The sequence below is a fragment of the Stegostoma tigrinum genome, chromosome 30, assembly GCF_030684315.1.
Source record: "Stegostoma tigrinum isolate sSteTig4 chromosome 30, sSteTig4.hap1, whole genome shotgun sequence".
Classification (NCBI taxonomy): Eukaryota; Metazoa; Chordata; class Chondrichthyes; order Orectolobiformes; family Stegostomatidae; genus Stegostoma; species Stegostoma tigrinum.
In genome coordinates, this window is record NC_081383.1 from 7059088 (window position 1) to 7082912 (window position 23825).

Consider the following 23825-nt stretch of genomic DNA (forward strand, 5'->3'; position numbering starts at 1 on the left):
CACACACAGTTACCCGAGGCTGGAATCGAACCCGGGTCCCTGGCGCTGTGAGGCTGCAGTGCTAACCACTGAGCCACCGCGCCACCCCTAAATGACAAGGTGGGGGGTAGCAAAAGGGATACAGAGCCTTAGAAAATAAATGACAGGTTTTGACACAGGATGTGGATTGGCGCAGGCTTGGAGGGCCGAAGGGCCTGTTCCTGTGCTGTAATTTTCTTTGTTCTTTGTTCTAAAGGCGAAACGGTTAAAACTGCCAAAACAAAACACACCCGCTATTCACACAAACAATTAATTTAGCTTTCAGTCAGTCTTGATAGAAGTGACACATATTCAGCATTGGACAGAGTTCTAGTGAGAAAGTTTTTTTTGTTCAATCTAATTTTGTTTACATTTGTAGTTAGCATTTCTCTGAAATCTACAGTTTAAATATTGAAGTACCCAGCCTTGAGCAGGGTTTTATCAAGACAGAACTTGGATTTAATTGGTCGATGAAACTGCTCAAGCTGATAACTGAGACAGCTAGACCTTTTATGTAAGGTACAAATAGACTAACAAATACAGTGATTCACAATAGAGTTCTGGAGTTGGGTAATTAAGGGAGTTAAGGGGAATAGGGGTTCTGTTCCTTCCTCTTTTCCTTTTTTCCCCCCAGCATCCATGAATTGAAACTTCTGTAATAGCAGAAGCTAGTTATTTGGTGAGTTTCTGATAAGAAATTAAGGTTTATTCTATGCCTAAAGTTTAATGTAGTGTAGCCGCTATAGAAAGGCTAATAATATATAAACAAATGATTATTTTATTCAATAATTTATTTACTTAAAAACACATTAAGGATGGAAGGACAGCTGTAGCATATGGGAACACCTGGATGTCAGCCTGATCTACTCTGCTACATATCTTACATAGAATCCCAAAGCATGGAAGCAGGCCATTCAGCCCATCAAGTCCACACCAACCGTTCTGAAAACCATCTCATCCAGACCCACCCTCCTACCCTATAACCCCACATTTCCCATGGTTAATCCACCTAACTTACACATTCCCGGACACTATGGGGAAATTTACCATGGCCAACCCACGCATCTTTGGAATGTGGGAGGAAACCTATGCAGACACAAGGAAAATGTACAACTCCACACTGACAGTTGCCCAAAATTAGAATCAAACCTGGGTCCCTGGCACTGAGAGGCAGCAGTGCTAACCACTGTGCCACCCCTACAAACCACTACATACCTGTAGTAAGTGTCTAAGTTTGAGCAAATATAGCTTAAAGTTTATGAGCTGAAAGTTGAACTACAGACATCGTGGCACACTGGGGAGAGGGTACTTGACCTGGATTCTTTGTACAAGGAGGCAGTCACACCTCTTTAGGCTGGCCATCTTGTGATTTGGCCAGGGTCCTGGGACAGGAGAGTTCAATTGTCAGTGAAGCATGGATGGGGACCCAGAGGGGTAGGAGTCCCAGCAATTGTCCAAAGGTGAGGTTCTTTCAGCTTGTTTGAATCAGGGTGGAGGTTACAGGGTGGATAAGTTAAATGACCTTTGCACAGTGGTACAGGAAGGTGGAGTAAAAATATGCGGTAGTAGGGGGCACCACAGTGACAGGGACTGATGCTATTCCCTGCAGCAAAGACTTCTGTGCTGTTTGCCTGGTGCCATGAATCGGGACACGTGCTCAGAGCTGAAGGGGAATTTGCAGTCGGAGGGGAGGGTTCAAGTCACTATGGTCCATAAAGGCATTAAAAACCTAGACGGGACAAAAAACAAGAGATTCTGCTTAGTCAGAACAAGAATCGAGGCATCAAATTAAGCTGTAGAACCTCAAATGTCATAATCTCTGGAATTTTGTTTTCAATCCATTCACAGAACATGGGTGTTGCTAGCTGAGATGGCAATTATTACCCAGCTCTAATTGCCTTGGGTGAGGTAAGGGGTTAACCACATCACTGTGAGTCTGGAGTCACATGCAGGCCAGACCAGGTGAGGATGCTAGTCCTTTAGGGAAGGAAACATTAGTGAACCAGATGGGCTTTTCCCAACAATCAACAACACCTTAATTCCAACATGTTTTTTTAAAAGAACTGAATTCAAGTTCCATCATCTGCCATGGCAGGGTTTGAGCCTAGGTCCTTGGAACATTATCTAGGTCTCTGGATTAATGGTTTAGCAATAATACAACTAGGCTTATCGCCTGCCCTTGCTTATTGCCCAAGGAATGTGCAAACTGACATCGGGTGAATTCGATTAGAGTGATGAATGTACAGTTCAGCGTCTGGCTGTGGGAGAAGTGAATTCTGGGTCATGGGAGACTGCACTAGTATTAGAGAAAGTGGGGTCCATGCTGTTGGGATAGTCTCCACCCTGCTCAGTGTTCTGACTAGCATACTTAGGGATGTAAAGATGATTTTAAATGAAATAGTGAGAGTAAGAAATCAAATCTGGGAGAATATAGTACATCAAAGAGTCAAGGCCAAAGAGAATGGTAATAATGCATAAAAGACCATGACAGGAAAGCACAGAGTACAAATCTAAACCAATAGATAAGACTAGAGGTTACATAAAGAATAAAACTAAAGTCTTCATATCTGAATCCATATTGCATTGAAAAAAAGGTTAGGAACTGCGAGCACAAATAGAAATATGATCTGGTAGCTATTTCAGAATCATGCTGTAGAGATATAGGGATTGGAACCTACATATTGCATGTTACAGAACATTTATGAAGGACAGGAAGCCAGAAAGAGGTGGAGGAATGGTTTTGTTAAAGATATTTAGGTCATGTCTCTCGATTGTGCCAAGTTGAGGAAATCACGATGTGGAATAAGTTTGAGATGAGAAATGAGAAAGGCAAGGACTCAGGATGGCAACCTGTAACTAGTGAAGTGCCATAGGGATCAGTGGTGGGACCACAACGATTTACAACATATATTAGCGACTCGGACGAGGGAAGAGAATGACAAAAATAAATAGAAAGGCAAGTGGTGAGGATGATACAAAGAGTCTGTAGAGGAATAGAGGGAGGTTTAAAGGAGCTGAATATTATTTAAATGGAGAGAGAGAAGTGTCCTTTCGCATGAATCACAGCCAGCCTCCAAATAAAGCAGGTAGTAGGGAAAGTAAATGGAACATTGGACTTTATTTCAACAGGAGTAGAATATAAAACCAGGAGTCTTGTTAAAACTGTACAAGGTACTAGTCAGACCACAGCTGGAATATTGTGAACAGTTTATCTCTGGATAGGCTGATGTTGGAGACCAGCCAGGGAAAGTTCACTCAGCTGACAGCAGGTAAGGAGGGACTGTTTCACGATGAGAAGTTGTGTGGGTTCAACCTGTACTCATTGCAGTTCAGAAGAATGAGAAGTGATGTTATTGAAACATACAAGATTCTTAGGAGGTTTAACAGGTTCAATGCTGAACGGGGGTTGTTTCTCCTAACAGGAGAATCTAGGACCAGAAACCAAAATCTGAATCAGGAGTTGACCAATCAGGACAGAAATGAGGAGTAAGTTCTTCTCTCGGTGGGCTATAGAGATTGGGTCATTAAGTACTTTTAGGCCGAGATAGACACTTTTAAATTCGTATTATTTTAAAATCAAGCATTATTATAAATAAAGCAGAAAAGTGCTTTTGGGATTTTCAAATCTACCACAATCTCATTGAATGGCAGAGTAGACATGACAAGCAAGTGGCGTATTTCTAGTCTTCAGTCAATGGTCTTACACATGGGTCATCTTTGAGGAATTGTTGGACAGGCTTATAACCACTCAATTTTAGAAGTGCATGGGGAAAACTGGATGAAACATATAAACACCCTGGAGGAACTTGACTGGATGGATATTTGAAGGACGCAGCAGAATATTGATTAGGTGGAAAGCTGGGCAGAGAGTTTAAACTGGACAAGTGAGAGGTGATGCATTTTGGGAGGTCAAATGCAACAAAGTATACAGTAAATGGCAGGACCCTTAGGAGCATCCTTACATAGAGGGATTTGGGGGGCGGGGGGCAGTTCATGGCTTCCTGAAAGTGGCAGCAGATGTGGATAAGGTGGTAAAGGTGTATCACCCACTAACCTTTATCAGACATGGTATAAAAGTCAGCAACCCTTGTGATAACGGTATCAAGCTTTAGTTCGGCAACATTTGGAGTAGTGTGTGCAGTTCTGGTTACCACACTATAGGTAGGATATGGAGGATTTGGAGAGGGTGAAAATGAGGTTTACCAGGATATTGCCTAGGGTCGACTATATTAGATATAATGGAAGGTTGGACAAATTTAGATTGTTTTCACTACAGCATTACAGGCTGAGAGGTAACCTGATGGAAGTATATAAAATGAGGAGAATGGACACAATGAATAGTCGGAGTCTTTTCCCCAGGGTGGAAATGTCAAATACCAGGAGGCATATGTATAAAGCAAGAGGACTTGTTTTTAAAATAGAGGGTGATAGATGCCTGGGTCACTACAGGAGATGGTAGAAGCAGATACAATAGCAATGATTAAGAGACACTTAAACACATGAGCAGACAGAGAATCAAGAGACATGGAGCACGTGCAGGGAGATGGGATTAGTTTAGAATGGCATCATTATTGGCACAGACATGATGGGCTGAAGGGCCTATTCCTCTGCTGTACTGATCTATGTTCTTAATATTTCCTGTTCGGGAAGAATGCAGAACTAGGAGTCACTGTTTAAAAATAAAAGGGTTGCCCGTTTACAACAGGGAAAACGCAAAACATTTCCTTTTCTTTCAAAGGGTCATGAGTCTTTGGAACTCTTTTCATGAAAACATATTGGAAGCAGAGTCCTGCTCCTCATTAGTATAGTCCTAATGGAGGGGCCTACCCTCTGCATGAAGAAGGAACTTGTCCAGACATTGCACCTTTTTAATAATTGAACAAAAAAAGTGATTTAGTTCAATTTTAACACCCCATTATGCTGCATCACCTTTCTTAGCCATCAAGGTACAGTACTGGGCAAGGATTTGAATTTGGATTTCTTGGCTAAGAAGTAAGGACCCTACCCAATGCAACACATGACCTCTTTAGTGACTCAGCAGTATGTTTGTATTTTATTTCAATAAGGGGGACATTGTCATGGAACCATGCCTCAACCACAGCTAACTTCCCAACCAACCCATTTCTGAGAGTCACAGGTTTCCAGGTCAAAAACAGGCCCTTCTGACCCTCAAGTCTGCACCAGTCAAAAACAACCACCTAACGATTCTAATGCCATTTTCCAGCCCTTGACCAATAGCCTTTTATGCATTGACATTGCATGTGCACATCTAAAAACTTGTTAAATGTTATAGAGCTGCCTGCCTCACCACCCTGCCCCCGGGGATGAGTTCCAGATTCCCCCAACAATGTAGGCAGAAACATTTTCCTCCTCACATCACCTCTAAACCTCCTGCCCCCTACCTTATATCTGCACCAAGCCGAAACATTCCTTCTCCCTATCTACGCTCTCAGAATTTTATGCATCTCAATCAAAACCAAGCCCCACCACCCCAGTATCCTCGGTCCATGGAAAACAAACCTCTAAAAGTTCCTCTGATCCTCGGTGCTTGCCAGGGTCCTACAGCTCATCATGTATTCCATTGCAGATGGGCAGGACAAACAAAGCATCACCTCACACTTACTTGGAGGAAGAAATGGCCTGGAGGTATTATCCCTGGCCTATTAATCCAGAGAGCTTGGTTCAATCCCACCATGGCAGATGGTGGAATTTTAATTCAATGAAAGTCTGAAATTGGGAGTCGAATGATGACCATGAATTCATCATAAAAAAAAAACACATCTGGCTCACTAACTGTCTTTTAGGGAAGGAAACTGCCATCCTTACCAGGTCTGGCCTACACGTGACTCCAGACCCGTACCAACACGGCTGATTCTTAACTGCTGGACGTGCAATAAATACTGACTTAGACAGCAGTGCCCTCAATCTGCAAATGATCCCATTTTTTAAAAAAAATTACCCAGATTGAATTCTATTTGCCACTGAGCAGCCCATCTATATCCTCCTGTAATCTATGAGTACCCTCATTAATTTACTATCCCACTGATTTTTGTATCCTTATGAACTCTGATCAACCCTCCTACATTCAAGTCTAAACATTTCCAAATTCCACAAACAGTTAGGGTCCAAAGTGTGAGCCAGGTGGAAGCCAACTGGACACGATTCCAGTCACAAAAATACCCAACTGTCACCCTCCATTTTCTGCCTCTCAGCAAGTTCCGGAAGAAATGAGCAGGATTTCCTTCGATACCGTGGGATCTTACCGTTGCTATTAATCTCCTGTGCAGAATCTTATCAAAAGCCTCACTAAAATTCAGTAGACTATATTCAATGAATTGCCAACATCTATACACCTGGTCACCTCTTCAAAGAATTCAATCAAGTTGGTCAGACATGATTTCCCTTTAAACAAAACAATGCCAACTGTTTTTGATTAATCCCTCCCCTTCCAATAGTAGGTTATTTCTGTCCTCCAGAAATTGATTCTAAGTCTTTCCTCACCATGAAGTTTAGATCAACTGGCCTGGAGTTTCCTGGTTTATCCCTTGCTCCCTTCATGAATGACACTATCACACTGGCTGTCCTCCAGCCCACAGGACCTCTCCCATGGCCAGAAAGGAATTGAAAATTAGTGTCAGCACCTCTCTTGCCTCAGTCAACAGCCTGGTATACATTTCATTGGCCCTGGAGCTTTATCTAGTTTGAAGCCTGCCAGATCACTTAGAATCTCATCTGTCAATGCTGATCTCTGTAATTATATCACAGTCCTTCTTCCTGATTTCTGTACCAATAATCACCTCTCCCACTAAAACACTGACAAAGATGACATTTAGAATCCTACCGAAACTCTCTGGCTCCACGCACAAATTCTCACCGTGTTCCTTAATGGACCCTACTCTTTTTACCCTAATGTACTCAAAATAACAGGATTTCCTTCATTTTATCTGCCATGATCCTTTCTTGCCCCTTTTTTGATCGCCTTTTGCACATTCTGTACTCACCCAGGGCTTCTGCTCTTGATATCAGCCAAAAGCTTCCATTTTTCCTGTTTGTTTAATCCTGTCTCTCTCTCTCTCTCTCTCTCAATATCCAGAGTTCACTGGATATGTTAGTCCCACTTCATATCTTTGCTGGAAGATGTAAGTCCTGCACTCTCCAAATTTCCATCTTGAATATATCCCTGGTGGGTGGGGTTGGAGGTCAGCTAGCTCAGTTGGCTGCATGACTGGTTTGTGACGTAGAGTAAAGCCAACCGCATGGGTTCAATTCCTGCAACGTTACTACAAAAGGACTCTCCTTCTCAAACTCTCCCATTGCCTGAGACGTGGTGGCCCTCAGGTTAAACCTGTGATCTCTCTCACTGACAGCGCACCCATATGGTCTAGTAAGAATACGGTAACTTTACCATACCTAAAAAGGTATCTATTCCCAGTCCACACTAGCCAAATCATGCCTGATCATCTTAAAAATCCACCTTCCTACTCCCCCCACTTTAGAATTTTGAATTCAGGTCTATTCCAGTCCTTTTCCATGAGGTAAAGCTCATTTTGAGACCTGACATTCTTGCAATTCAGTCTCGACGAGTGTAAGATGTAAAGCTTCGCTAGCACATCTCTCCCAGGAATTCTCATGAATTGCCCGAGTTCACACCATTTGGTTTAATTACTAAAGCAGTCTCACTTTCCCAAAACACATGCAATCAACACATTCTCAGAGAAAAACTGTGGCTTCACTCGACTGTCAAATGGAACATGGCAATGACTACGAGCAGCTGGGCAGGTAACTCTTAAAGAGCAACAAATGTATATTCAGATTGAACTTGCAAAACAATGCAGATAGGAAATGCAGGAAAAAAACTCAAGTAACGGTTTTCTAACATTGCATCCACAATAGTACTGGCGCCATTTTTTTTCTACTTCCTTCAGGAAGGATTTTGCCATCCATTGGCTTAGTTTCATGACCGAGATGACGTCCTGTAGTGCAGGAGATTGGCCATCAGCCAAGATAACAACAGCTGGCCGTTCAATGGCAGAAACCATCTCAGCCAAACCCTCTTCTGTCCTTAAAGAACACTCCTCCACTTCCCAGCATTGGGATGACTAGAAGAACCATTCCTGGTCAATTATATTCTCCCTCAACACCACTGCATCCATCTTAGTAACTCTTTATATTACCTGATAAACCACTCTGTGATGACAGAGTTCAACCAAGCTTGGGCTGTTCAGATCTGCAAACTATAGCAGTGCTCACATGCAGGAGACACTGGCTCAGTAACTCTTCCTGCAGTGTGGAGAGCCCTCAAACAAGGCTTCATAACTGAACCAGAACAGATTCCTCCTCATCTCTAAAACACCGAGACCTCTGCCCTGGTCCAAATCTGACATCACGTGCACCCCACTTTGACTCACTAATATTGTTAGTCATGCCTTCAGCCACATTCTGTGAAGCCCTTGCTGAGCTGTTCTCCCCCTCTCAGATATTCTGTAAAACCTCACCCTTTCTTGAAGCTGTAGGTCATGTGCTCTAACATTGCTGTACGGTTCAGTGTTAAACTAAGCTCGATGATGCCCCTGAGAGGAAATCAGGAATGTCATCTCTGCATGATAGGAGTCATGGAAATGCAAACTACTTAGTGAATCTCGAAACAGAACTCAAAACTAATTGCATTCATTTGATTTGTCATTGGCTGGATAAGCTGTAGATTCATTTTTAATAATTCTTGAAAGTGTATATTAGTGAAAAGTTCAGAGCACAAATATAATAAAAGTCCATCATTGAACATATTATGTCAGAAAAAGGAGGCAACTTAACAGTTCTAGAATCCTGTAAATAAATGTCAGTATGTTTAAATTAATTAGTAATTAATCTTTGAGCCTAATCCTTTTCTTGCTGCAAGTGATCAATGTCTGGAGGGCTCGAGGGCAGTGCATTCTATCCGTATCCCAGTAGGAGCTCCAGTCCATTATACTTGGAGCAGAGCTCTGCCCGTTTGCGGGTCATTCACAATCCAGCTGGGAGGAAAGTTTCAGCAGAGTGGAGCCATTTCAAGCGACCCCACCCTGGATGATTTCTGCCTGTCTGCCCCCAGCGTCCTGTGTGCACACTGTGTGGTCCAGAGGTAGGGGCTGGGCGAAGTCTTGGTCACCTGAGCTTGGGAAAGATACGGATGAAGAGGATCATGCTGATGAAGGTGAAACACACCACAACCAGCATCAGCCATAGCAGCCAGTTGACTGATTTCTTGGTGTGTTGCTCCAGTCGCTCTGACTCCACTTTCAGCTTCTCAAAGTTCTGATCTGCCATCCGCAGGGACTGGGTCAGTGTCTGTACACAACCAACACAAGGTGAATGTCATGGGTTAAAACAATACTCCCAACCTCCACTCCTCTTTAACCCCTTTCGTCTAGCTCAGACTTTTGCTTTCTCACATTGTGACGTTAGAATCATAGAAGCCCGACAGTGCAGAAAGAGGCCACTTGGCGCATTGGGTCTACACTGACCCTCCGAAGAGGATCTCACCTAAACCCACTTCTCACTCTAACCCCCGAACCCCGCATTTACCATGGCTAAACCCACCCGGCCTGCACGTGCCTGGACACTATTGGGCAATTCACCACAACTAATCCACCCAACCTGCACCTCTTTGGGCTGTGGGAGGAAACTGAAGCACCCAGTGGGAAACCCACAGACACCGGGAGAATGTGCAAATTCCACCCAGTTGCGCGGGGCTAGAATTGAACCCAAGTCCCTGGCACTGAGAGGCAACAGTGCTGACCACAGAGCTGCCTTCGATGTTGGTGTATCACCCCATGAATAGGGCACCCACACACTTTCCATAAGTAACTGATGACCATAAACATAGACAAGGGGTTTCTGATGAGCGTAAATTTTATACTGACATCCCCTCTCCGCCCCCTCCCCGCACCTTAATCTCCTCTACCCAACACTGAGTATTTAATGGATATCAGTACCTCACACGAGTGATGACTGCATCAGCAACCTGTCTGATCGCAATAATATTACAATGGAAATGAACAGAGTTCGCCTTCCATGGAGTGGCTGCAGGTAGAGTTACATCGTATTTACAGCACAGGGTCAGGCCATTCAGTCCAACTGGCTCATGCTGGCATATATGCTCCTCACACGCCCCCTCTCCCATTCGTCAACACATTCTTCCACTCCTTATTCCCACTTGCACTTTGGGAGGGTAACCTTTGAACACCCTATCGCTGCAATCAGATCACTGAGATGCTGCGGCCTCACTAATCCAGCCGCTCCTACCTGGTTGTCCTGTTTGATAACACTCTGTGCTGCCAGAGTGTTGTTCTTCAGGTTACGGGCCAGGCTGAGCATCTCCTCGGCGAGTCGCTCCTGCATGTTGTGATGACGGTGGAGCACGGCGTCCAGTTCAGTGGCTGTTTGTTTCTCATCCTCCAGTCCACTACACAACAGAGGAGTGCAAGAGAGGAATTACAGAAAGTGGAATAAAAATGCAAGTGACTGAGAAAGCAATTGCAGTTTTAATTGTAGTCAGTCTACTCCAGTGCATTAAACTAATACAAAAAAAAGACAAAGACAATCCTGAATTTCCATAAAGCCATCCTACTACCCCATGCACTTCACAGAAAATGAAACACTGACGTATGGTCGCTGTTGCAACGTCAGAAACACAGCCTCCAAATTGCACAGCAAGTTAACTTTGGGCAGAATCTTGTTTTTTTTTCTAGGAAGAGACCCAATGTTGTTTGATAGATAAACATTGGCAAAATCATCTTGAAGAATTCTCTGACTCTTCGTATTTTGTTTTACATCCACCTGACAGAAAGCAGAGATGAGCCTCAGGACTTCCATCCACAGATGACATCACTGACGGTGCGGCACTCATTCATTCACTAAGGTACTGGTATACAAGATCAGGTTGTGCGCTCAGGACTCCAGAGGGGGACAAGAAGCTACAACGTCTAATTCAGAGGAGAGTACACAACCCACTGAATTACAACTGACACTTACAAATAGTGTCTGCTTTGTATAGAGGCTGCCAACAGGTTAATGTCTCAGTTACGGCTACAGACAAGAAATTTAAATTAAGTGTCCCTACAGTAATACTGCAGACTGCTTTATTAATGTAAATTGCCCATGCTTCTCCAGCAATTAGCTGCAAATTATTGCTCCATAAACTTTAATCTTTCTGCATTAATATCTTTATGAGACACATTACTGGCACGCAGCACCAGACAGACATCTGCTTTGTTGGATCTTCCACCACTTTGTCCCCATTGCAAACCAGATGCGTATCAGCTCTGTAGCAAAGCTTCCTCAGATAAAGATGATTGTCAAGGGGTGACAATAACATTTCAGTTTGTACTTATATTAATCTGGGGAACGTTGCAAGGCTCTTCACGCAGGTGCGTAATTCAACATTAGCAGAAAGCAGCAAAAAGTAACCAGATTGTGACTGGGGAGGCAATGAATGTATCAGTAAAGTCATCGGACTATCAATCCAGAGAACCAACCTAACGCCTTGGGAACAAGGGTAGAAAATCTCACCCACAGCAGCTGATGCAATTTAAATTCAATTGATAAATCTGGAACTGAAAGATAGACCGGGATAATTATCACTGACTGCAGTTAAAAAAAATAAAAATGCCCTTCAGGAAAGACAATCTGTCATTCATCCCCGGTTTAATGTCAGACCCACAGCAATGAGGTCGACTTTAACTGCCCTCAAACTGGATGGATAGCCATTTTGAAGGGCAAATGGGGACAGGCAATAAATGCCAGCAACAACCACATGCGTTGAACAAAAAGAAATGTTTGGTCACTAAAGTGGAGCTTTAAAGGGTGCCTTAAAAGTGACGAGAGGGAGGAGGGAAGGTTTACTGCCAGTCAGGGATTTAAAAATTAGGTGAGAGTTTTAAAACAGAGGTGCTGCTGAATTCAAAAAGTCAAGAAGTCACCTTAAGGCCAGCGAATGCAGGGGCGACGGCTGCTCAGGATATGGTGCAGGTTTGGATACAAGCTGTTGAAGAGTTCTGGAGCGTGCAAAATGGGAGAACAACCAGGAGAAGATGGGAATAGTCCAGAAGCAAGGAGAAGGTGTGAATGAGGATTTCAGCAGACGAGCTGAGGAAGACAGAGACGCGGTATTCCAGGAGGTGCAAGGGATGTGGAGTCAGATGCTCTGCTCTGGTACAGTACCTAAAGTGAAGTGGTTGAATTAAGCTAAAGACAGTAAGACACTGGAGCAGAAGCAGGCCATTCAGCCCACTGAATGCTGGAGCTGATTCAATGAGATCATGGAAGATCTAATAATCCTCGACTCTACTTTCCTGCCCATTCCCCATACTGATTAACAATTCTGTCCATGTCAGACTTGAGTATACCGGAATGACCTAGCCTCTACAGCCCTCTGTGGCAAAGAATTCCATCGATTCACTGTCCTCTGACAGAAGAAATTCCTCCGCATTTCTGTCTTAAATTGAATATCTCCAACACAAATGTCAGGAGACAGGTTTTCTAATTAAAGTTCCCCGACAGGCATTGTTAGTGGAGAGAAGCAACAAAACATTTTGTTGCACAGACATTTGTAAATATAAAACCAAATCTTTACCTTCGTCTTCTCAGTTCAGTAAATTCAGAACCTAAAGAAAATACAAAGACCTCTTTCCTTAATTGGCTTAGCTTCCTGAATGATGAACAATATATATCATTAGTATCTATAATCCAATCTTTAGAAAGGGAAAATTAATTAACAATACATTAGTGGTCACTGCTTCCATCTCAATACCAAAACAAGCTCAGTAGTATTTTGAAATGTTTGATTTTGAAACCAGTTGTTTTGGCATGAAAGAAAAGTGCAGCAGTCATTTTGCACATTGTCGTTATCGAGAGCGTTCCCAATCAGATATATGAATGGCCAAGAGAGTTTGCACAGAACAAGGGAAAGAGCCAAAAAAAAAAAAAGAATCAGAAACACCGAGCAGGTCTGGCATTGTCTCTGGAGCGAAAAACAGTGCTAAACATTTCAAGTCAATGTCCCTTCATTGGGACTGGGAAAAGTAGAGATGTTACAGGTTTTAAGGGTGCAGGGGAAGCTAAGGAACAAAAGGGAAGATCTGTGGTAGGAGAGAGGGCAGGAGTCTAAAGGGACAATGGTGCACGGGGAAACAGGAGGAGAGTGGGATTGATGGGACGAGGACAACAGATAAGCCTTGAGGGGGAGGAATTGTAATCAACAGTAAAACCATGACTAAGAGCTACTGCCCAAATGAGCAGGAGCAGTGGTTATGGTGTGTGTTGCAGGCAATGTATGGCCGATAATACCAGCCCAAGCTACAGGGGAAAAAGGAATTCAAAGCCTTGCATTAACATTTCATCCCCTGAAGACACTGCAATGCAGTACTCTCTCGGCACAGCTTGTGATCCATCTTGCAGCAGAGAAATGATCCCACTGGGCTTTGAGGACAGACTGAAAGCAAACAAGTATTTTTTTCTCCGTCTAATTAAAATCATGGCAGCTTTCCTTCCTTGGGACTCGAGCTGCGTGCCATAACAACGGAGCTGGACTCCCCTCTGTGCAGCGCTGCGACAGTGCAGCATTGCTGAAGATGCATCCTTTCAAGTCAGATGCAGGCTGGAGCTCAGGGTAACAATAACTCTCTTGGGGCGACAGGGATGTGGGGGTGGGAGGGTGTTGCTGGCTCAGAGCAGGAGTCGCCCAGGTGGATGATCTTACATTCAACAAGCCATCAGTGAGTGAACTTATTTTGCAAATGGTTCAATTTGAATTCATGTTCTTTCAGCTTCCTTGCGCAAGCCTCCATTACAAAGCCACTGAGTTCACCATTACACTAATATCCATACAGCAACCAGGGTTAAGAAATCAACATTGTTTTTCCAGAGCTTAAGAAATAATCGTCCAAGGCATTTGAGCTCATAGCGAGACATTTAAATAAAACAAAGGTTAAATTAACTAACAAAAACAGGCAGGGTTTGAGATTGGGTACTTACTCACCTTCAGGAGATTGGGGTGGCTGTAAAACAAGAGGGGAGAAAAAAGGAAAATAACATTGACACAGTTTTGTCAACTTCTGTGTGCAAGAAACAGAAACAGGAAACACAGCCACCTTCAGAGGCTTATGTCACCCAAATTTCACAGGTTGAAACAATTAGTGTTGCAAAGACAGTTTGGTTTTGTCCATGACTGCACTGGCTCAGAGTCTCCCTCAAAGTCAGCTATCTGGGAGGTGGAGTTTGAAGTACTGAGTACTCATTAGGTGGCATTTACAAGTTTAAATGAGGCTTTGGAAAAAGTGTTTATGCATGGTATTATAGTTAACTAACGAGCACGTAGGAGATGAAAACAGAGCACAGAACTCTAATTTGAAAGCTGCCCTCACACCATTCTCAACCAACGAACCACATTAAATTCTTTTGTCCCATTCATCCCATGCACATTCATCGACAGGGATGTCTTTTGTTGGGAGCCATGGGTCACCAGCACTACGGTGTGTTCCAGCATGGGGAGAGATCCTACAGCCCATTACATCTGTGCTGATCATGAAGTAACTACAAACTCAAGCCCCACTTGCAAGGCTGTGGATCAAGTGTGTGTTTGTTACACTGTTTTAAATATATCTTAAAGGTTGTGACGGTGCCACTTCAACAACCCGTTTAATGCAGCGAGTTCCAGATACTCCACACACTCTCAGTGAAAATCTTTGTCCTCAAAAATCCTCTCTGAACCTCCAGTCCCCTGTTGTCAATCTATGTCCTGTGGGAAGTGACCCCTCTACCAAGAGGAAAGCTTTATTCCTGTCTATGACTGTCAATCTTGTAAATCACAATCAGGTCCCTCCTCAGTTTTCTCTGCTCCAAGGAAAACAACTCTCGTCCACTTAGTCTCTCTACAACAAACCATTTCATGCTGACCTTCTACTGTGTTACACCAATGCCTTAAAGCTGGAGTACTCACCAGGCCAAGGAGTTCACTTCTCATCTCACCCGTGTATCTGGCTTTCATCTGAAGGTGGACTGTTTGAGTGGCAGAAATCCTCTCCTTTCCAGTTGTTGAGGTCTTCCCTGGTGCTAAAAACTGATTGGCCAGAGCTTTCTCTGTGGGATTAGGCTGGAAACCAAAAAGGGGTGAGATGTTGATTAATGGAATCCAACATCTATCAAGCAGGAGTAAGGAATTGTGAATTGTTCAGGACTTTGTTGGTGGAGGGCTAACCAATGGTCAGCACATCAGTAAGAATGCTTCTCCTTTCTATGGTTAAAAAGCAGCTCCAGGGTATTCTTTCAATTCCACTCAAGAGGGCAGATGGAGACTCAGTCAATGCTCCTGAGTTTTTTTGATTGAGCAGTCTTGCCGTACAGCAGTTCCCACTTCAAAAGATCAAGCAAGAGGCTCCAGTCCCAGGATTGACGAGTTGAAGGGTCGGCCTAATCAAGAAAGGCTGACCCATTCATTGGAGTTTAAAAGAATGAGAACTGATCTTATTGAAACATACAAGACCCTGAAGGAAACTTGACAAGGACATTTCCCCCTGTGGAGGGATCTAGAACACGGGGGCTACCAGAATGTAACTGAAGTAGATGTGAATTTCTGCATCCACTCCTCCCTCCAACCTCTCAGAAAACACTGCCAGCTCTTCTTTGTATTAACGCCGATACCATCACACAGAAACATGGAGAATATGGGGTTTCCACATTTAAGATGGAGAGGAGGAGGAAGAATCTTTTTTTAAAGGGGTCTTTAGAATTTGGAATTCTCTTCCTGAAGAGGGAACAGGACAGTGAAAACAGACAAAACAAGAAAATGGTGTTAAGGTCACAATCAGATCCATTATAACCTAATTGGCTGGTACAGCACGTTTAAAGGGCAAAGTGGCTGCCTTCCACTCAATTCTTACCATTCAGTGTGAAATCTAGTGAGTCTGTTGCAGTGGCATTGAACAGTTCAGTCCAGTCACGAGTATAGACTATTCTATACAGCACTCTCAGCAAACATAGCCTAGCCTTTGAATTTACAAAGTGATAGGAAACATGTACTTTCTCCCAAAATTGCTCCTAATTATAAATTATAATCAGACTGCTCCTACCAGTTTCTCAGCCTCCAAAAGACCCTTCATAAATTCCACTTTGCGGGTATATTCGTTTAGGACCTCAGGTGCAGGTTTGCTATAGTCAAAAGAAACAGAAAACATTAGGTTTACTATCCTACAACATACTTGCATACAGTAGAGTAAAATACTTCATTAAAAACGTCAGACTTTCCAAGACAGTTGTCTTTTTAAAATGTTTAAAGTAAGGCAGAATGCTCCGAATAGTGGGATGGCGATTATATTAACACAAAAACAGAAGCTGCTGCAAAAGCTCAGCAGGTCTGACGGCATCTGTGGAAAAAAAAAGAGATCAGAGTTAACGTTTTGGGTCCAGTGACCCTTCCTTAGAACATCATATTAACTCTGCCTGGAGGTAGGATCATGTGATTTGGTTATCATGGAGAATGAGGCCCAAACCAAAAACTAGCAAGAAATAAAGTGACACTGATTTTTGTACAGGGTGACAGGCTGCTGTGAAGAGCAGGGAGAACTGCAAATGCTTGTAGAAGTTGGTTTTCTGTACCGAAGGATGGGACATGATTCTGGAGAAGGAGTGACAGGGGTGTGTCTTGGTGCTGGAAGGCTGTTGCGGAATAGTCAGTCCAAAAGAAATTGATTATTGAGCCAGAGTAAAACATTTGATCTGGTGCGGCAATGAGAAGTGAGCCGGCTGGGAGCTGGGATTGATCCACGATTTAGTCTTGTATTTTTATCCATTTACCAGAAGCATGGGATAAAGTAAACCATGTCACATGGGATTCATAGAATTCCCAGAGTGTGGAAACAGGCCCTTCGGCCCAGCAAGTCCATGCCGGCCCTCACAGCACCCCGCCCAGACCCATTACCCTTTTCCTTGTAACCCATCTACACATCTCCGAACACTAAGGACAATCCACTTAGCCTACACATCTTTGGACTGTGGGAGGAAACCCATGCAGACACGGGGAGAATCTGCAAACTCCACACAGACAGGCACCCGAAGGTGGAATTGAACCCAGGTCCCTGGTGCTGTGAGGCAGCAGTGGTAACCAGTGTGCCACCGTGCCGATAATTCAACTGAGTTAAGTATTTAGCACTGAAGTACCTGTCAAGCTGGTGTATTAGCTGCCTGTTAAGTACTGTGAGAGCCATACTAATTTCAGTCTGTTTGTTACCCTAAAAACTCAAAGCAACATTCTTGTCAAAGAACAGTACAGCACAGCAACATGCCCTTCAGCCGCCCAAGCCTGCACTGACACATGACATCATTCCTTTGGTTATTTCCACAGTTTGTGGCAAATCCAAATGTTTTTTGGAATGAGGAGCTCCACAGAAGCATTAAACAAAATGTAACACAGGTTATAGGCGATATTAGTGCAGATGATCAAACAGGCAGGTTTTTAGGCGTGTCTGAAGAGGAGGAGAAGGATGTAGTGGGTTTACAGAGGCACCCCTAGAGCTCAGGTCACAAGAAGGGATAGCTGCCAATGGAAATACAGTTATCATCAGGAAAATGCCAGAAGTCCAAATTGCAGAAGTGCAGAAACCCAAGATGCTGTTAGTGGTTAGAGAGGCAAGGATGGGCAAGATCACAAAGGGATTTGAAGGCTACAGTCAGAATTTTAAACAAGGTTTCGACAGACCCTAAGTCAATGCAGGTCAGTGCACAGCCACAAGTAAACATAAGCTGATGACGTTTGAGTTTACAGGATTCCGGAAAGTTAGAGAAAAAAAGGAGTCCAGCTAAAAATACATTGTCATCTTGAGGCCTGGCTTTGCCAAAGGTGAGTCTGGAGGAGGCTGCAAGGTCAAACAAAAATCACTCCAAAAATCAGTACAAAGTTCTGCTGACACACTGACTGTACTCTTCCACACCTGTCCAAACTAAGGACGCAAGGGAGAGTTATCAAGTAAAAAACAGCTTGTACAATAAATAGCACGTCCCATGACTTCAGAATGTACAAAGTGCTTTACAGAATTTTATTCCATCTCGCAACACCAGCTCAAAGCACTTCACAAAAATCAACGACTTGAGTGAAACAAACAAATGCAGATGTCATTTTTAAGCAAGCAAAATCCCACAAGCAGCAACACAATTAATCTGTTCATTGGCAGGCCAATTTTAACAGAAAACAGACAAACCGTGCTGTTCCTGATCATCTTTACCATCAACATGTTCAGGTGGATGGGGCCAAAGCTCACAGGACAGACAGTACCACTGACAGTGCAGCACAGTCCCTTCTGCTTATTCTTTATCCTTAGCACTGACAGCTGCCTGTATCGGTTACAGAACTGCAACCTCCGACTGTCACTGTAGGAGTCAGCTATAAAGATGGGGCTTATAACTGATGAAGCATACCGACCAGGTCATGCAGTTCAATAAGTGATTATTTGTTTAAAGAGTGATTTCAGCCAATGTTAGGCATTTCCAATCAGTTGTTCATACTTCAATGACCTTTGGTAATGCAATTTCAAACATTGCTACCAGCAAGTGGTGCTCCCACTTGTTAACTGGAGATTTCCACCTTATGGTTTAATTTTTCACAGGGTTAAAAAATTGTGGTGCTGTGGTAGCGTTCTTACCTCTGGGTTCAAGTTCCAATAACTTATCCAAATAAGTTTAATACCATTGAGAGGTCTGGACTCTGTCTGAACATCACCACAAAAAGAGTGGATAAATAACAGTAACATCACTGTGCTGGCTACAGACAGGGTGGACTGTACTAGCTGCACTAATGGTGTCAACTGAGGTTAGAACTCTGGATTGAACTGCCTATTCCACAACCTTCTGACCCAAAGCTGACAGTCTTCCCATTTCTAGTTTTAATTCCAATTCTCTTTCACCCCCAAAAACCTGCATGGTTGGGCACATTTACGGTTTACAGCATTCACACTTCGATTTGAAAATAATTGCACAAAATCTCTAGGTCTACCGAAGGGGATACTGCAAACAACTGGTAAAGAATCTTACCTGGTGTGCTTCTTCAATTCAACCAACATTCCCTGAAGAGCTCCTACATACTGGAGAAAACACACAGCAGTCATTAGCAGCATGTAACCTCACTGCACAATGCTGTTCGAACCTAGTTTCATTCAATGTTTTGCTACTACATTTAAGCTTAAAACAGAGTTTGGCAGGAAATGAATATTCATGGAGACAGTAAGTGTACAAGTTGGAGTCACAGTAAAACACTACATCAGAAGCCCTGGGGGTGGCTAAATAAAGGCCTGAATTGATGGATCACAGATCACAGACAGCTAGGCCCAAAAGGACACCAGCGCCCACTGACTATCCAGCACAATAATCACATCACCAGGACATGCCCAATGCATTTCACAGCCAGCTAATTATTTTTCAAGTCCAAATTGTTGCTGAGAAGGAGGAACGCGGGAATAATGTGAATAAAGTAAGATCCAACAAAACAACAATAAGAATGTTCCAGATCATCTACATGGAGAGACAGTTGTTGGCTAGGACACAGAGACAACTCCCCTGCTCTTCTCTAAAACTGTGCCATCGGATTTTTGACCCCCACCTGTTCAGGCACACAAGTTTCCAGGGTTTTACGTCTCTTCCAAAACTCACTTGCAGCAGTGGCACTGGCCTGAAATGATGTTCTGAAGGCCTAGGATGGAGCTTCAGCCACATGATTCAAAAGCAAGATCGCCATTAGTGAAGTGGCACTGACGTTTAGAATGCATTCACCTTGGTCGATATGCTCAAGAGGGAAGTACAGGTCATTCTCAACACCTCGGGGAGGGGAGGGGAGGGGCGGGGGGAGCAGCACTCCTCCCCCACATAGACATGAATGTCATGCCACTGTATCTCACAGGAATTGAGAGTGTTTGATAGAGTGTGTTTGCAATCATTTTCTATTAATAACAGAAGTTGCTTTCTTCCCTTCTTCAATTCGTCTCAGTTTCTACTTAATATCTGAATATCAAGACAAGATAGAAGTGAAACAGAATCTCAGTTGTTACTAGCTCGCCTACCTGATAATGGTATGACTCCCAAGCAAAAGCAAGTCAAGATTCCTGGCTCATAATATTAAAAGAAATTGATAGTTAGTCTCTCGGTTAGGGATTGGTCAGGATCATCCAACCCATGAAACTCAACACAATAAGAGCCACTCATTATTTGCAGGGACTGGGTCCGTGACAGATTTCCCCCCTGTTCTCTGAACACTCTTCGCAAAACTATCCAAGGCTGCCTGTGGTCCTTTATCTACAGTCAAACGTTATGTAAAACAAGTATTTGTGAACCGCACATGCAAAATTCTTGATATGACTGAATTCAAAGGAGCGTAATATTTCAATTGGTGCAGCCCAAAAACCTGGAAATCCATATTTTCCTGAGATACAGAGAGAGACACACTCACACATAAAGAGAGTGCCACACAGACACAGCACTTGGATTTTAAAACAACCACTATCCCATTTCAGTCCATCAAAAATACAGAAAAATTAAAAAGATCTTTATTGGATCAAGAGCTAATAGATAGGCTGGATCTCTGTCCTGGTCCATACCAACATAGAATGACGCATTTTGAGCCCTTATGCTGTAAACATTTCTAAGTTTGAAATTTTTTGTGAAGTAGGAGCATTTAGTTACTAAAATCTTCAAATGAATTTCACCAAAGATAACTTTGGAACTCCAAGCAATATCTTTTCTACCCTGGAAATCAGACCTAACACAAAGGCAGAAGGCTCCAGGTCACCTCTGTAGGATGTCCTCAGGGTAACATTTTCAGTAGCTTCAATGACTTTCCTTCTATTTTAAAAGGCCATAAGTTGGCATGTTTGCTGATGACTGCATATTGTTCAGTTTTCATTTCCACTCCTCAGGTATAGAAGGATCCTGTAGCAGCAGTAAGACCAGGGCAACATTCAGGCTTCGGCTGATTAGTGACAAGTCATATTTATGCTACACAAGTGGAATGTAGTGATCACCGCAATGGGTAAGAATCTGGCCATCTTCCCTGAACATTCAACAGCATAATCACCAAATACCCCATTGTCAGCATACCATGAATCATCATTGATGAAAGACTGGACAAGATGTAAATACCTTCAGAAATAGCAAGAACTGCAGATACTGGAGTCAGAGATAACAGTGTACAGCTGGAGAAGCACAGCAGGCCAGGCAGCAGAGGAGCACGGAAGCTGACATTTCAAGTCAGGACCTTGTTGAGCTCTTGTGGCGCAATGACTGTGTCCTCTAGCTCTGGCCCAAAATGTCTGGCTTCAAGTCCCACCTACCAGAGGGGTGTACCACAACATCTGATTAGACCAATTTTAAAAAAAACCATAAATACTTTGAATACAAGAGTTTCAAGTTTGCAATTGTATAGCAAATGATTCATCTATGTCCCCAGAGCCTTTCCACCATCTGCAAATTACAAGCATGATGGAATTCCCTGGTTGAACACAAAAGGTTTGGCATGATCTTTGATGAACACATCCAAAAACAGCACATAATGACTACAATGTATACCAATAAAATCCACTGCAGCAACTCACCAAGGCTCCAACAGCCACTTACAAACCTACAATCTCTATCAAGGTTGGAACAAGGGAAGCAGATGCACCACCTGAAAGTTTACTTCCAAGCCCCATATACCCCTGACTTGGAAATACCATCATTGTTGCTGAAAATTCTGACCAGAACATCATTAGAAGTGTCCCTACATCCAAAGAACGTCATCCAAGAAGGCAGCTCACCACGCTCTTAACAAGGACCATCAAACATGAGCCATCTTTGACCACACCCATCACTAGGAAAACCGAAGAGTGAACTGTCTGGCTGTGTACTCGTCAAGAATTAGGGAGGCAGGAACTTGGCCTCCATTGAGCCGCCTAGTGGCCCAGAGCCTGCAATTACACCGTGACAGTTGACATTGAAAAATTAAGTGACGTGAACATGAATATCAAGATGAAAAGTCAAGGGTTTAAGAGACAGAGTAGGGGCACTGGCTACAGCATTTATACCAACGCACCGAGATTACTGAAGGGCGTTACTGATCAAAAGCTAAATAATGCGTTCTGGGACAGCTCCATTACACCATGCCTTATGATATAGTACCATTATTAGCCTCAGTCTCTCGCCGTTATCTCCACCCGGTTACCTTTTCCAGCCGCCAGTCCTTTTCTTCCCTCTTTTCCCCCGCCATCGACTCGCATCTCACCAACAGCCGCAAGAAGTTCTTCTCCAACCTGGAGGTCGCCATCTTTACGACAACAACTTCCTTTGCATCACTTCCGCCGTATCCTTGGAGGCTGCCATAATTAATGCAGGCAGGTGATGAACAACGAGAGGCGGCAAGATGGTCCTCATCCTGAAAAATAACCTGCCTAAGTCTCGGCGCCACCTGGTGGCCGCAGCGCGCCTGGCATTTTAAAACCACCAACAAACATTTACTTTTGAATGTATTTGAAAATCATACTTTCATCACTTTCATCATCTTCACAAAAATGTTTGCTACAATCATTTTGTTAAAAACACTGCTGATAATTCTCACCTCCATATCATTTCTGCAAATAAACTGGTCATCTGTGTTACCAACTCTTCAAAATTACCCTGGAGTCTCCATGATTAGATTATTATTCTGTTATTTTCTCCGATTTACCTCTTGTTTCTAATCTGCATGCACGTTGGTTCTGTAGCTTTTTCTTCTCATATTCAGTGATTAATAAACTCATTCATTTGGTTAGTTCAACAGAGAGGTTTGAATTTAACCTTGCTGCAGCAACGGTAACAGTTAGTGAATAGTCATAAGATCAGAAGAAATAGGAACATGAATAGGCCATTTGGCCCCTTAAGCTTGCCGTACCATTCAATAGGATCTTGGCTGACCTGGCATTCCTGACATCCATTTTACGGCCTATACCCTGGAAACCTTGATTTCATGGGAGATCAAGAATTTATCTACCTCAGACCTAAATATACACAGGGACTTTGTCACCAAGGACTCTGTGGCAAGGAGCTCTAAAGACTCTTACCTCTCTGAGAGCAGAAATTCCTCTTCATCTCAATCTTAACTTGGTGCCCTAATATTCTAAGACTATGCCCTCTAGTCCCAGACTCTCTCATGAGGGGAAACATCCTCTCAGCATTTACACTGTAAAGCCCCTTCAGAACCCTTTCTGTTTCAGTGAGACCACCTCTTATTCTTCTGAAATCCAGTGAATAGCGATCTCACCTCTTTAGCTTTTGTGTATCGGAGAATTGCTCCAGAGCAGGGATCATCCTTGTGTATCTTCTCTGAACTGCCTCTAATGAAATAATATCTTTTCTTAAATAAGGGGACCAAAACTTGTTCATAGTACTCCATAGGAGCTCTCACCAGCACCTTGTACATTTGCAGTAAGACTTCTCCACTCTCATACTCCAACCACCTTGAAATAAAGGCCAACATTCCATTAGCTTTCCTGGGAACATCCACCCTCACCCAGATGCATAATGATTTGAGGTGTCCAGTTTGGAACCAAATGAATTGGGAACCCTGGACAGGGGTTCGATCATCAAAGCACAACACAGATTCATTTAGTCTTTGTGCTTGTCTTGTGCTTTTGAAATCAACAGAAAATGGAAGTTTCTCAGAAGACCTTTGATGAAGACTGGCCCTAATATTTCATCCTCACACACAACGTTCTGTCAAAATTCTAATTCTATCATATTGGTTTACAGTCCATCAGACATCATAAAAGCAGTTCACCTGAAAA

The 23825-nt window shown here is 43.2% G+C and overlaps 1 protein-coding gene across 1 annotated transcript; it reads right to left on the reverse strand.

The window, feature by feature from the left end:
- Positions 1-873: 873 nt before the first annotated feature.
- On the reverse strand, positions 874-22343 carry use1 (unconventional SNARE in the ER 1 homolog (S. cerevisiae)). The gene is made up of 8 exons (XM_048560180.2): positions 22229-22343; positions 19075-19124; positions 16122-16200; positions 14993-15145; positions 14033-14051; positions 12629-12659; positions 10300-10459; positions 874-9342 (listed from the first exon to the last, which is right to left on the reverse strand). Exons 1-8 carry the CDS (start codon positions 22328-22330, stop codon positions 9160-9162), a joined length of 777 nt encoding a protein of 258 aa, XP_048416137.1. The 5' UTR covers positions 22331-22343; the 3' UTR covers positions 874-9159.
- Between the last annotated feature and the right edge of the window lie 1482 nt (positions 22344-23825).

Coding starts and splice junctions, on each gene's coding strand:
- use1 (XM_048560180.2), bottom strand. CDS start 22,330: ATGGCGACCTCCAGGTTGGAGAAGAACTTCTTGCGGCTGTTGGTGAGA. Junction 16,201..19,074: donor GAATTGAAGAAGCACACCAG/GTAAGATTCTTT, acceptor TTTTGACTATAG/CAAACCTGCACCTGAGGTCC. Junction 9,343..10,299: donor TTATCAAACAGGACAACCAG/GTAGGAGCGGCT, acceptor GGTTGTGTACAG/ACACTGACCCAGTCCCTGCG.